At 42.8% G+C, this 14475-nt stretch overlaps 1 protein-coding gene across 1 annotated transcript in view; it reads right to left on the bottom strand.

Annotated features, from left to right (window-relative positions):
* Nucleotides 1-13678, bottom strand: part of LOC138945736 (microfibril-associated glycoprotein 4-like) — a 21360-nt gene extending 7682 nt beyond the window's left edge. The window contains exons 1-4 of the mRNA XM_070317228.1: nt 13091-13678; nt 10527-10642; nt 6847-6943; nt 1250-1417 (exon numbers count right to left, since the gene is read on the bottom strand). Of these exons, the coding sequence (XP_070173329.1) occupies nt 1250-1417; nt 6847-6943; nt 10527-10642; nt 13091-13388 (679 nt within the window). The 5' untranslated portion in view covers nt 13389-13678. The remainder of the gene's footprint in view (nt 1-1249; nt 1418-6846; nt 6944-10526; nt 10643-13090) is intronic.
* Nucleotides 13679-14475: the final 797 nt, after the last annotated feature.

Raw genomic sequence — 14475 nt, 5'->3', positions numbered from 1 at the left:
GACATAGAGAGATGAGATCACGATCAGGCGTATCTGTCTCAGACATAGAGAGATGAGATCACGATCAGGCGTATCTGTCTCAGACATAGAGAGATGAGATCACGATCAGGCGTATCTGTCTCAGACATAGAGGGATGAGATCACGATCAGGCTTATTCTGTCTCAGACATAGAGAGATGAGATCACGATCAGGCTTATTCTGTCTCAGACATAGAGAGATGAGATCACGATCAGGCGTATCTGTCTCAGACATAGAGAGATGAGATCACGATCAGGCTTATTCTGTCTCAGACATAGAGAGATGAGATCACGATCAGGCGTATCTGTCTCAGACATAGAGAGATGAGATCACGATCAGGCTTATTCTGTCTCAGACATAGAGAGATGAGATCACGATCAGGCTTATTCTGTCTCAGACATAGAGAGACGAGATCACGATCAGGCTTATTCTGTCTCAGACATAGAGAGATGAGATCACGATCAGGCGTATCTGTCTCAGACATAGAGAGATGAGATCACGATCAGGCTTATTCTGTCTCAGACATAGAGAGATGAGATCACGATCAGGCGTATCTGTCTCAGACATAGAGAGATGAGATCACGATCAGGCGTATCTGTCTCAGACATAGAGAGATGAGATCACGATCAGGCTTATCTGTCTCAGACATAGAGAGATGAGATCACGATCAGGCGTATCTGTCTCAGACATAGAGAGATGAGATCACGATCAGGCTTATCTGTCTCAGACATAGAGAGATGAGATCACGATCAGGCGTATCTGTCTCAGACATAGAGAGATGAGATCACGATCAGGCGTATCTGTCTCAGACATAGAGAGATGAGATCACGATCAGGCTTATTCTGTCTCAGACATAGAGAGATGAGATCACGATCAGGCTTATTCTGTCTCAGACATAGAGAGATGAGATCACGATCAGGCTTATTCTGTCTCAGACATAGAGAGATGAGATCACGATCAGGCTTATTCTGTCTCAGACATAGAGAGATGAGATCACGATCAGGCGTATCTGTCTCAATCAAAGAGGGACAAGAACGCTGCAAGGAGCGGTTAGATTTGCTATTAGCCAGGATACTCAACACACTCCTTATCTCTTTGAAGTCAGAGATAGAGAGTACCAAATTAAAATGTTGAACAGTTTGACTCTCTGTCCAATACACAACCCAAAGTCCAAGTAACTGAAACTATTGCTGTTTGTTTCATTCTTTTTATGTTAGGATCACTACCTACCAGCGCCGCCATTTGTGAAACTGCCAAAGGTCAGACGGTAGTTGTCGCCGCTGTCACTGATACTGAAGTTGCTGTATGTGGCGTAACCCGTCGTATTGTCCCACTTCATTAAGTCCACGCGTAGTTCATACTGCTGTCTGGACGTCAACATATGCAGGGCGTCAAGACCTGGAAAGTATCAACACACACAATTCATACTGCTGTCTGGACGTCAACATGTGCAGGGCGTCAAGACCTGGAAAGTGTCAACACACACAATTCATACTGCTGTCTGGACGTCAACATGTGCAGGGCGTCAAGACCTGGAAAGTATCAACACACACAGTTCATACTGCTGTCTGGACGTCAACATGTACAGGGCGTCAAGACCTGGAAAGTATCAACACACACTGTTCATACTGCTGTCTGGACGTCAACATGTACAGGGCGTCAAGACCTGGAAAGTACCAACACACACTGTTCATACTGTTGTCTGGACGTCAACATGTGCAGGGCGTCAAGACCTGGAAAGTACCAACACACACTGTTCATACCTCTGTCTGGACGTCAACATGTGCAGGGCGTCCAGACCTGGAAAGTACCAACACACACTGTTCATACCTCTGTCTGGACGTCAACATGTGCAGGGCGTCCAGACCTGGAAAGTACCAACACACACTGTTCATACCTCTGTCTGGACGTCAACATGTGCAGGGCGTCAAGACCTGGAAAGTACCAACACACACTGTTCATACTGCTGTCTGGATATCAACATGAACATGTGCAGGGCATCAGGACCTGCAAAGTATCAACACACACAGTTCATACTGCTGTCTGGATGTCAACATGAAGATGTGCAGGGCATCATGACCTGCAAAGTATCAACACACACTGTTCATACCTCCTGGACGTGAATATTTCGTCGTCGACACGGAATTTTGGCACAAGTCGATTTATACAACTTTTCAGGAGAGAGAAAACAATTATTATTTTGAAAACGAAATTCTCTTTATATTCGTTCTTGGTACGGAGCAAAATCAAACTGAACGTCATCTTATGTTATGCTCCTACCAATAACGCGGAGGATTGTTTGTTCGTTCATGGGCTGAAACTCCCACGGCTTTTACGTGTATGACCGTTTTTACCCCGCCATTTAGGCAGCCATACGCCGCTTTCGGAGGAAGCATGCTGGGTATTTTCGTGTTTCTATAACCCACGCTGACAGCGGCCAACTGGATACAAATCCAGCGCGCTACCGACTGAGCTACATCCCCGCCCATAACGCGGAGGATGAGAAGAAGGATGATGTTTACCATCAACTGCAGACTGTGATAGACAGAAGAGGAGCGAAGGACATCACCATCTTCATGGGCGACCTAAACACCAAGACAGGGTCAGACAACACAGGCTATGATGAGGTCATGGAGATGCATGAGCTAGGACAAATGAACGAGAATGGCGCGCGAACGCTTTGTAGACTTGTGCTCCATGAATCAACTGGTGATAGGAGGAAGCATCTTCCCTCACAAGAGGATCCACAAAGCCACATGGAAGTCTCCAGACTACATCACAGAGAACCAGATCGACCACAAACGCATCAGCCAGAAATTAAGGCGCTCATTTCGATATGTACGTGTGATGCGAAGTGCTGACGTGTCATCAGATCACCACCTTCTAGTGATGACAGCAAAACTTCGACTCAATCAATCAATCAATCAATATGAGGCTTATATCGCGCGTATTCCGTGGGTACAGTTCTAAGCGCAGGGATTCTTTTTTTTTTTTTTTTTAGTTTTTATTTTATGCAATTTATATCGCGCACATATTCAAGGCGCAGGGATTTATTATGCCGTGTGAGATGGAATTTTTTTACACAATACATCACGCATTCACATCGGCCAGCAGATCGCAGCCATTTCGGCGCATATCCTACTTTTCACGGCCTATTATTCCAAATCACACGGGTATTTTGGTGGACATTTTTATCTATGCCTATACAATTTTGCCAGAAAAGACTCTTTTGTCAATCGTGGGATCTTTAACGTGCACACCCCAATGTAGTGTACACGAAGGGACCTCGGTTTTTCGTCTCATCCGAAAGACTAGCACTTGAACCCACCACCTACGTTAGGAAAGGGGGGAGAAAATTGCTAACGCCCTGACCCAGGGTCGAACTCGCAACCTCTCGCTGAAGAAGCACACCACTCCAACCATGGTGCGCACAAGATACAAGGTGGGACTGCTCACAGACAGGTGTACAGACAGCATTCCAGCTCAGCCTTTCCAACAGGTTCCAGCCGCTACAGGAGCTGTATGAAGATGCTGAGACAGACATCGAGAGCCAGTGGCAACACACTAAGAAACTCTGGCACGACACCTGTAAAGAAAACCTGGGCAAGCAAGAGGAAACCACAGCTTAAAGAGTGGATCTCCGCTGGCACCCTACAGGAACTCGAAGCCAGGAAGGAAAAGTAAGTGGCGCTGAATATGATTAGAACAAGAGCAGCCAAGGCAAGAGGAGTACACTGCTGGTGACAAAGAAGTGGAGACAAGTATCAGGACAGACACACATAAACAGCCTAGCCAGTCAAGCAGAGGAGGCTGCAGGACAGAGAAACACGAGAGAACTATATGTGGTAATGAAGAAGTTTGCAGGCAAGTTTCAGCAGACAAGCGAGCCAGTCACAAGCAGACGCGGGAATCGACCCACTCACAACGACAGAGGAACAGCTTAAGAGATGGGCAGAACATTTCGAAGAATTGCTGAATCGACCGGCCTCCGAATAGACATTCCACCAGCTGAGTCAGAGCTGCCAATAAACTGTGACAAACCATCAAAAGCAGAGATCAGGAAAGCCGTTGTGTTACTGAAGAATGGCAAGGCAGCAGGGCCGTACGATCTACCAGCAGAAGCAATCAAAGCTGACTATGGGACAGCCGTCAACATGCTGCACAGCATCTTTAGCAAGATCTGTGAGAAAGAACAAATACCAGCCGAGTGGAAGGAAGGAATCCTCATCAAGCTGCCGAAAATGGGGGACCTCAGCGTCTCCAACAACTACCGAGGGATTATGCTCATATCAATGCTCGGCAAAGTCCTCAACAGATAGAGTTCTCATGGAGCGAATAAAAGAGACAGTTGACACCAAGCTCCAAGACCAGCAGGCAGGTTTCCGCATGAACAGATCCTTTGAGGATCAGATTGCCAGTCTGCGAATTATTGTAGTGGAATTATCCCCTCTACATGAACTTCATAGACTATGAGAAGGCGTATGACAGCGTGGACAGATAGACGCTGTGGAAGCTGCTGATGCACTACGTAGTACCCGAGAAGCTCATCTCACTAGTTCAGCATACCTACCACTCATGCGATCGACACCTGCAGTAGAAATCGAATTACACACAAAATACGCAAGCTAGCTGAACAAAACAACCTGTTCTGGGTAGATAATTAATTTGTCTTTTACCTCGTATTTAAAACGTGCCAAGTTCTGTCTATCATGAATATTCGTCGATATTTAAAAGGAACCATACGTTTTTGTCCGGTCGATTTTACGTGTACCCTTATTTGAGCGTCGGTCACGTGATCCCAGTAAAAGAAGTCTTTGATCCGAAAAATGTGCCAAACAGTCAAGCCTTACATGGCAGAACAAGTTTGAATGAAAAGACATGAGAATTAATGCTTTGGTTGGGGTGCAAAATGTGTCGTAATAATTTTGTTTAAGGTTAGTTCATATTATTGGTTGGACACCAAATACGCACACATGCAGACAAGAACAATAGAAACGTAGTTCATTTTAAACCTCTGCAGGAATCCCATCCTTCAGACCTGGACAGGATCAACGCAACCAAACGACAGTCTGCACATCGATGTATGTAGGACGTTTTTTTTTAATCTGACGCCTTTTTGGTCAAAATAGGTATTACCAGGTTATCACAATATGCAGAGGGGGTGGGGGTGGGGGGGGGGGGGGGGCAACGGAGGAATTTTGATCCCCTTCAGACCTGGACAGGATCAACGCAACCAAACGACAGTCTGCACATCGATGTATGTAGGACGTTTTTTTTTAATCTGACGCCTTTTTGGTCAAAATAGGTATTACCAGGTTATCACAATATGCAGAGGGGGTGGGGGTGGGGGGGGGGGGGGGCAACGGAGGAATTTTGATCCCCTTCTGTTCATCATGATGGAAAGGGCGCAGAGGCTTGGAAACGTACGTCAATGAAAACAACACATATCCCTTTTTTATTTCCGAAGACACGACTCATTTCTGTATGACTGTATGGTGACATTGTTTGTATGAAACCTTAACACTCAATTCTTGTAACCTGAACTTCTGTGGACAGAGAGAAGAGACAAGCGATTATCCGGCCAAGATGGACCGTGCCCGGTTATGGGACGTGTGCCGCACTTCTTTGGAACAGAAACGGGACATCCATAGTAGCAGCAGCAGTGGTAGGCATCCGCCCTTCTCGGGAGACACCGCATTTTGCGCTCTTTTAAGGGCGCAAGGCCTTGGGGGGGGGGGGGGGGTGGGGGCTGGTGATATTCAAGACAGACAATTGCCTTACCCAGCCAGACGTTACCAGTCAACTTAGAGAACTACATTCCCAGACAGAAGTTGCTAGTCAAATCACCTGGAGAAAATCCTTACCCAGCTTTAGAAAATTGCCTTACCGAACGAGAAGTTTAAGTCACGTGAGACAATTGCCTTAGCCAGCAAGAAGTTGCCAGTTAAGTCACACAAGACAATTGCCTTACCCAACTTGAAGTTGCCACTCAAGTCACATAAGACAATTGCTCTACATATATTAAAGCAAAAGAACACAGCACAGAATTTTCCATTTAAGTCACATAAGACAATTGCCTTACCCAGCCAGAAGTTTCCATTTAAGTCACATAAGACAATTGCCTTACCCAGCCAGAAGTTTCCATTTAAGTCACATAAGACAATTGCCTTACCCAGCCAGAAGTTTCCATTTAAGTCACATAAGACAATTGCCTTACCCAGCCAGAAGTTTCCATTTAAGTCACATAAGACAATTGCCTTACCCTGCCAGAAGTTTCCATTTAAGTTACATAAGACAATGCCTAACCCAGCTTGAAATTGTCACTTAAGTCACATAAGACAATTTCCTTACTCAGCTTGAAGTTGCCACTTAAGTCACGTGAGACAATTGCCTTACCCAGCCAGATTTTGCCAGTTTAGTCACATAAGACAATTCCCTTTAACGTGTACATTGGGGTGTGCACGTTAAAGATCCCACGATTGACAAAAGGGTCTTTCCTGGCAAAATTGTATAGGCATAGATAAAAAAAATGTCCACCAAACTACCCGTGTGACTTGGAATAATAGGCCGTGAAAAGTAGGATATGCGCCGAAATGGCTGCGATCTGCTGGCCGATGTGAATGCGTGATGTATTGTGTAAAGAAATTCCATCTCACACGGCATCAATAAATCCCTGCGCCTTGAATATGTGCGCGATATAAATTGCATAAAAATTAAAAATTAAAATAAAAATCCCTGCACTTAGAACTGTACCCACGGAATACGCGCGATATAAGCCTCATATTGATAGAAGTTGCCAGTTAGGCCACATGAGACAATTGCCTTACCCAGCCAAAAATTGCCAGTTAGGCCACCAAAGAAATTCTGATAAGAGGTCCAGTTCCTGTAGAAATCGACTGAGGCATCTTGTCGACGTTGAAAAACCTGTTTGTAGTAACAAAGAGAACATCTACATTAAAAGAGAATTATTAACTAAACAAAGATCCTACACACACACACACACACACACACACACATACCTAAAGTGTGGATGGTTACCTAAGAGGCGGCACTGGGTGTAGTGCCTTTCTAGTGCACTTGCACTACAACAGCACTGGGTGCAGTACTCGCTCCGGCATCGAAGAATTTTGCACTAAAAAATGCACAAAATTTGACCTATTTCGTCGCCTATAGAGGACGGAAAGAATGTCATTTTGAACATTGTTATGACATTCTTTCCGTCAAAAAAGTCAATTTAACGGTGTTAAATGAAGCGACCATCCACACAATTAGGTTCCCATCCAGAGTTTAGGTTGCCATCCACGTGTGGATGGTTGCCTTATGGTGATTTAGGCAACCAAACCTGTGGAAACGGGGGTACACACACACACACACACACACACACACACACACACACACACACACACACACACACACACACACACACCACACACACACACACACCAAGCCACCATTATGCACTGACTTGACATAGATCAACAGACGTGCCTTTAGAATAAGGTATGTGCAGAGGTGCCTCATCTGAACAGACAACTAAAGCTTGATGTTTCCGTCACACTTTGTCTTTTAGATCTTCATGGGATATACAGCTCACAACACTCGTGATTTTTTAAATGGCTTGTATTTCAGTATCCGCTGGGTCTTGACTGAAATACAAGCCATATAAAAAACCACTCGTGTTGTAACTTCTCTCTCTCTCTCTCTCTCTCTCTCTGTCTCTCTCTCTCTCTCTGTCTCTGTCTCTCTCTCTCTGTCTCTATCTCTCTCTCAGTGTCTCTCTCTCTCTGGGTCTCTCTCTCTGTCTCTGTCTCTCTCTCTCTCTGTCTCTCTCTCTCACTGTCTCTCTCTCTCTCTCTCTCTCTCTCTCTCTCTCTACATCCCATGACCTCCATTCTTTGTCTCTGTAAATGTACTCCAGGTATATTTCTTGTATTTCCATTGTTCTCTTGTTACATCTATGATGTAACTATTGCACTCTTATAACACATAAAATAGTAGATAAATAAGGGTACGCGAAATACATCATAGCTAGCTCTACTTTCTGTCGTCCTTGACATTCCAAAGTGCACACTGTCGACCGGATGTGCAACGGGTTCCCACGCTTTTGAGAACTTGCGCGAGAGTCGTTCAGTGTTATTGCTGAGTTTTAGTCTCGACTTGCCGAGACTATCATCACAGCGTCATAGATTTCATGACGTCTGTCGTCCATCGCGTCATATTATGTGGACGCAATCTGTTATTCGCTGTTCTATTTCTCTCTTGTGATAATACACCAGTTAACAGTTCCGCGGCCATTTTAGATCTCGCACATGCGCACTTCTCTTATTGCGAGTTCCGGGTGATGCGCACATCGTTTTTCGGCATGTTTATGTCTTTTTCCTTTTCCGGTTGATTTCACCGCATGCGCAGATCGTGTTATTCGCCCACGTTTCTACGCAAGGGACACTACTCCGGCGCACTACTCCACCCGTTGAAAGGGGGAAACATTTTCTTCAGTACAAGTGGTCTTTATGAATAAACAATTAACAAGAAGGACGTTGTAAATTCATTCAATGCAGATAAAATAAGAAATATTTTTGACGAACTTGTTCTGTTCTTATTCACATGACAAAATATGTGAAGATCGAGAGATGTTATTAAAAAACCGTGTTCCAGGCAACTCGCAAACAGATAACCGCTGTGTATTTCACCACAACCCAACGCAAAGGAAACATGACAAACTACTATTTGGCATACATTTTTGCATTCATTGAACTTTCCCCAATAAATTCGGCTCACATCAGTCGTACTAAAAGTTTGTCAAAACACGACACACAGACGATAACAAATGCCCACCTGAATGGTGATTCGCAACCACACACTAACGACCGTCGAGGCACGTAATGAATTTTGCAATCTTCCGACCACCATTTTTTAAGTCGGTTACTCCCATTACTGCAACCAATAACACAGCATGTTGACGCCATCGCTAATTTGGATGTAACGTGAGATTTTTGTTATAACGTAGAGGAAAACACACCGTCCCGTTCAATTGCTACCATCACGTTGAGCAGACGATGCAGCGGTTGCTCGACCGAAATTTCTCGTCCAACCAGAATCGCTTTGGGTATCACGTGAGTTTTCCTTCTTTGTACAATGTAAGTGCCGAAACTGTTAACTGGTGTATATGACAAGCCGTATGTGTTTGAGTGTGTGTGCTTGTGCTCTCAACTAAAACAGAAGTCAAACTAGCAATCGTTAAAAACCCAGTCAGTCCGACCAGCACTGCTATTTTCAGGCTATGCTCATGTGAAGTTACAGCGTGCCCGGTACACACGCCTTTATCGGTACATCATCGACTACGATTGTTCTCTGGACAAGCTGTTTAATGCATTTTGCGAGTATTTCTAGCTCTTCTGCGGTGCAGTAGGCCCTATAGACGATGAAGGTGTCCACGATCTCAGGAGATGCGTGTGTAACCACTAGGTATGAGGCTTTCAATTGACGGGGACAACCAAGCCACCATTATGCACCGACTTGACATTGATCAACAGACGTGCCTTTAGAATAAGGTATGTGCAGAGGTGCCTCATCTGAACAGACAACTAAAGCTTGATGTTTCCGTCACACTTTGTCTTTTAGATCTTCATGGAATATACATATATATATCTATATATCATCAGAAATTGTGAAAGAAACATGAAAGTCAGCAGAGACTTTCTTCCGAGATTTGTTAAAATCTCTTAGCAGAGAGAGAGGAATAAGTATCCCTTCACAGACAGCCTATTGGGAGCATCAGACCCTCCTCAAGGGGGACCGAGATGTATAGAGCAATGTCCCTTTGTGGGGGACGTATCGCAAGGTAATCTAGTCCTGAGGACGACCATTGTATTTGTACCTATACCAGACACGTGTTTCGACACTATTGTGTCTCATCAGTGGTCAGGTGGTACTGATGGCGGGAGTTGTCAACCCATGGTATCCAACTAAGAAGCAAACCACTCTCTGAATGGTAGCTTCTGTTGGCATGGGAGACTACCCTCATCTGACAACCCCAAGGGGATATCTGTGAAGGGAAACACTTTGATTTAAGGCCAAAGTGTAGAATTGATATTTATTAAGAAAGAATTTAGAAATTTAGACAAGTTTAACCAAGAAATTAGGTTAAAACAAGGGAAATTTCAAAAAGCCTAAAGGGAGGTAACTCTGTACCAGCCTGCAGATCCAGAAATGGATACGCGAACAAGTTAGATCTAATTTTGAATAGGTTAAACAGGAAAAGCGGTCAACTTTTCACTGCTGTTCAACACAGGACTTGGTAAAGAAGAAGTTTTCTGCAAGACTTGTTCAATTGGATCGCTTTAAAGGCGATGCAACTTTCACGGTGACCACATTATAAAACATCAGAAATTGTGAAAGAAACAATTGAAAGTCAGCAGAGATTTTCTTCTATATATATGTGTGTGTGTGTGTGCGTGTGTGTGTGTGTGTGTGTGTGTGTGTGTGTGTGTGTTTATGTTTGACTTACCGTCCAACCACCTCCATCAGTGTCCTGGTCACAGTAGACTTGCAGGGGAGTGGAATTGTCCGGATAGATGGTGACCACGCCTCTCTTGGTTTCTTCATTGCAGTTTTTCTTCTTTTCTGCATCAAGTGAGATCTCCGTAATGAAATCTATACGCTTGCCATGGCAGTGTACATACAGATCTACGCAAACACACTTTTTTTTAAATGTCGCGACCGTTAGTGGTATATTTAGTATTAGTTATTTCTAATATGCTGACTGCTAGTAAATGATAACAGACATGTCGAGAAAAAATACAATTATCAAGCATGAGCCGTCAGGCGAATGCTGATATCGTTTTTGAGAAAGGAACAGATTCAGAATCAACCTTAGACAGTGAGGAAATGATGTCTTACTACATTTGACCTCAACTGAGTTACGCAAATTCATTAGATTTTTTAGAACTTTGACCAAGCAATTTTCAATCGAGCGGAACACAGCATGTCATTCCGAGAAGGTGGGTGTTGCATTGCCATTCCAGGCTGTTCACACACACCCACCGACAAAGTTGGCTTTTTCGGTATTTAAACATGGTAAAGCATTTCATTGGTAACAAGAGGCGAAGCCTTCAAGGCTCACGTAAGAAATAGACAAACAGTAACACAAACTCAATCACTCCGTCACACATACACACCCACACACACAGTAAGCTTAGGTGACACTGTGCAAGAAAGAGAGACACTAGATCTAGATCTGTCTGTCAGTGTCTGCATGTAGCTATACTTACAGGGACACGACTGCCAAATAGTCTCGGCCCGCTCAAAATAAAAATGACCGAGACCACACACACCACGCGAGAGAGAAAGACTACAGGGAGGCATGCCGTCATGATGCATTAATTGACGTCAAACACTTTTGACCGTGACGTAATCTTATGCGAGCTTTATCCATAGTCTTGGATAACCACTCACACATAGACTCGGAAATGTTAAAGTTTCTACCACAGACATACACACACACACACACGCAGACACACACGCACAAACGCACAGACAGACAAAGTTACGATCGCATAGGCTGTACACTTCGTGAGCCAAAAATAAAAAGTGTCGCTCCTTAATAAGTCATCCTTACATGGTTAATTCAACGATGTTAGTTTGTCTTCGTTATTGTCAGAGTGATAAACAAAACGGGTCCCGGCTTGACCGTCATAACATTTAGCGGGTCACATAGAACCAGCCCTGATTGGTCATCTAGTCATTCAGGGCACTAGAATTGTAATGAATTAGTTTATTACCATTTTAGCGCACCATCTCACTTGCTGACCAATCAGGGCTGATTCTAGGTGACCCTCTAAATTTTATAACGGTCAGGCAGGGATCCTTTCTATTTATCACTCTAAAATTAAGAAAGACAAACTACAACTTTAAACTTAAAACTTCAGGGTGACTTGTTCTCAGAAGTGACAATTTTTCTTTTTAACAATGAAACACATTACCATATTAAATACCGAAAAGCCAAGTTTGTCGGTGGGGGTGGGTATACAGGCACCACCCACCTTCTGAAAATGACATGTTGTGCTCAGCTCGCTTGAAACTTACATGGTAAAAGTTCCGAGGAATGAAATTAAATCGCGTGACTCAGTTTACTTCAAATGCAACAGGGGAGCTGGGTTGTCAACAGTTAGCCAGCTGCCACCAAACATCTTATCATATTGTACACACAAAATATTACCCATCGGTCACCATGTGTATTTCATTAATAGTTTTAAACTTTTGACGTGGTTGTACTGAGCATTGAATAACAAAACCTACCGAGAAATCGTTTTTTTGTTTTTGAAAACTCTTGATACTTTGATGTGTTATTATAGTTTGTTCTAACTGCTCACTATTGTTAATATTGTTGTTGTTGTTGTTGTTGTTGTTGTTGTTGTTGTTTTTAAACAATTGTTTGTTTTACCTCAGTTGCATGCAGGCTGCTTCAACCCTTTTTTGCCATTTTTATTTTTTTTATTATTCCTTAACCGCAATTTATAATCAAAAGTTGTAATTGAAAAGTTAGCTATAGAGCCGATTGCAGTAAGATTTTGAAAACATACATTTGGTTTTGAACTTGTAGATAAACATTGGAGATTGTTGCACTGGAAAGTTCTTCATAATATATACCCAACAAACATTTTGTTATTTAAAATTGGTATTTCGTCTAGTGTCGATTGTCCATATTGTGTTGGTGAAATAGATTATATGGAACTTTTTTTTTTTATTCATGTAAAAAGATTTCAAGTATTCGGAAATATATTGAGGATAACGTTTTTGTAAAGTATAACGTCAAGACAAATAAAAATGTACATGACTGTTTGTTTGGTATAATATATGGTTCTGAATATTTACATTCAGTGGCTGATTATGTTTATGTTCTGATTATTATTATTGCAAAAAAATGTAAAAAGGTATTTTTAAGTAAGGAATTTAATTAGAAATTAGATGTATTTTTGATAATGAATAATTTTTGTTGTTATTGTTGTTGTTGTTGTTGTTGTTGTTGTTGTTGTTGTTGTTGTTGTTGTAGTTGTGTTTTGGAAAACTTACGGTTATTTTCTTTGTAAAACGACAGCGCTCCCACAGCAGGTCTCGAATTTGAGCGTGGCGTCATGACAGCAGCGTGACCTCTGCAGATGTTGTCATCAAAGGTGAAGGCCATACAAGAGTCTTGCTGGTTACACTGCAGACCACAGTGCAGGGCGGTTTTAGCCGAGGATTCAAAAACAACATCTTCTGTGAAAGCTTTGTTGTTGAGACCGACATTAGTGTACGTGTGGCTCCTCTGAGTGCTCGTGGCGCCCCCTAGCTTCCAGCCGACAGCAAGTAGGATCAAAAAGAACATCATCTTCGCAGTGAAGTAAGCGATGTGTTGAAGTAGATCCTATGGTACAGTAAAGTCCTATGAATATACCAAATATGATTGTGTGCCGAGTCTTTAAATGTCAGGGGTGTATTTGATGACCTAAAATCCACGTTTGAAAATGTGTTCGTCTCAAATGAAAAATGAATCAGATTCAGCAGTTTATGATTTGCGATTGTTCCTTTTGACTGTTTGAATTATCTAAAAAGGCAGGTGTCTTCGTCCTGCTGCGTTCTCCCGCGAAATCTGGTTCTCCGAGCCAGTGGAACTGTCTGTGTTCGTGAGGGAACTGAGCTCAAACCTGTAGATGGTCTTTTTTATTCATAAATTACGGCTTGATCGATTATTGCGTGAATGCTCGCGGCAACACGCGAAAACCCGGATTTTAAATAAATACACTCACCGACACAACAAAAGCAGCATCTACGGGGCTCTTGCTTGAGAATGTTGTATCCCATGAGTTGTCTGACTGGGACCCCTTGGAGGTCGCAAAAGGCGGAGTAGAGAAAGTTGAATTAGACACACAAAAAAATATGTATTCCAGAAAAGGTTTTGGAAAGAGTAAATACCCTCTTATTTCGGTTTTTGTGGAAAAGGAAAGAGGTCAACAAAAAATCCTTTGAAAAGGTTAAAAGATCCGTGTTGAAAAGTCAACATGAAAAAGGAGGCATTAAAATGGTTGATTTAAAATCAATTCAGTCGTCCATTTTGTGTGAATGGGCGTCGAAATTACAAACGTCCTCAGTGGAAGATAGATGGACATTTGTACCATCTTTCTGGTTTTCAAAATTTGGAGAAGATTTTGCATGTTTTAAATTTAGAGTGAAATGGAAAAGGATAAAGGGAGTTGAAATGATCAAATCGTTGTTTTGGAAGGAAGTTTTAAAAGTTTGGATTCAGAATAAAAAGGATATGATGTGTAAGGATGTTCATTCTGAATGTATTTGGAATAACAATAAGGTTTTGTATCAGAAGTGTGTTCTTTTTTTTTTAAGACATAGGCCCACACGGTATAACCTATGTAGCTGACTTTTATGGTCGGTAACGACTGCTTAATTGACACTCCAGCAAG

The sequence above is a fragment of the Littorina saxatilis genome, linkage group LG13 (genome assembly GCF_037325665.1).
Source record: "Littorina saxatilis isolate snail1 linkage group LG13, US_GU_Lsax_2.0, whole genome shotgun sequence".
NCBI classification, from domain to species: domain Eukaryota; kingdom Metazoa; phylum Mollusca; class Gastropoda; order Littorinimorpha; family Littorinidae; genus Littorina; species Littorina saxatilis.
Note: the sequence above shows the minus strand (reverse complement) of the source record. Positions and strands in the feature narration are given on the sequence as shown.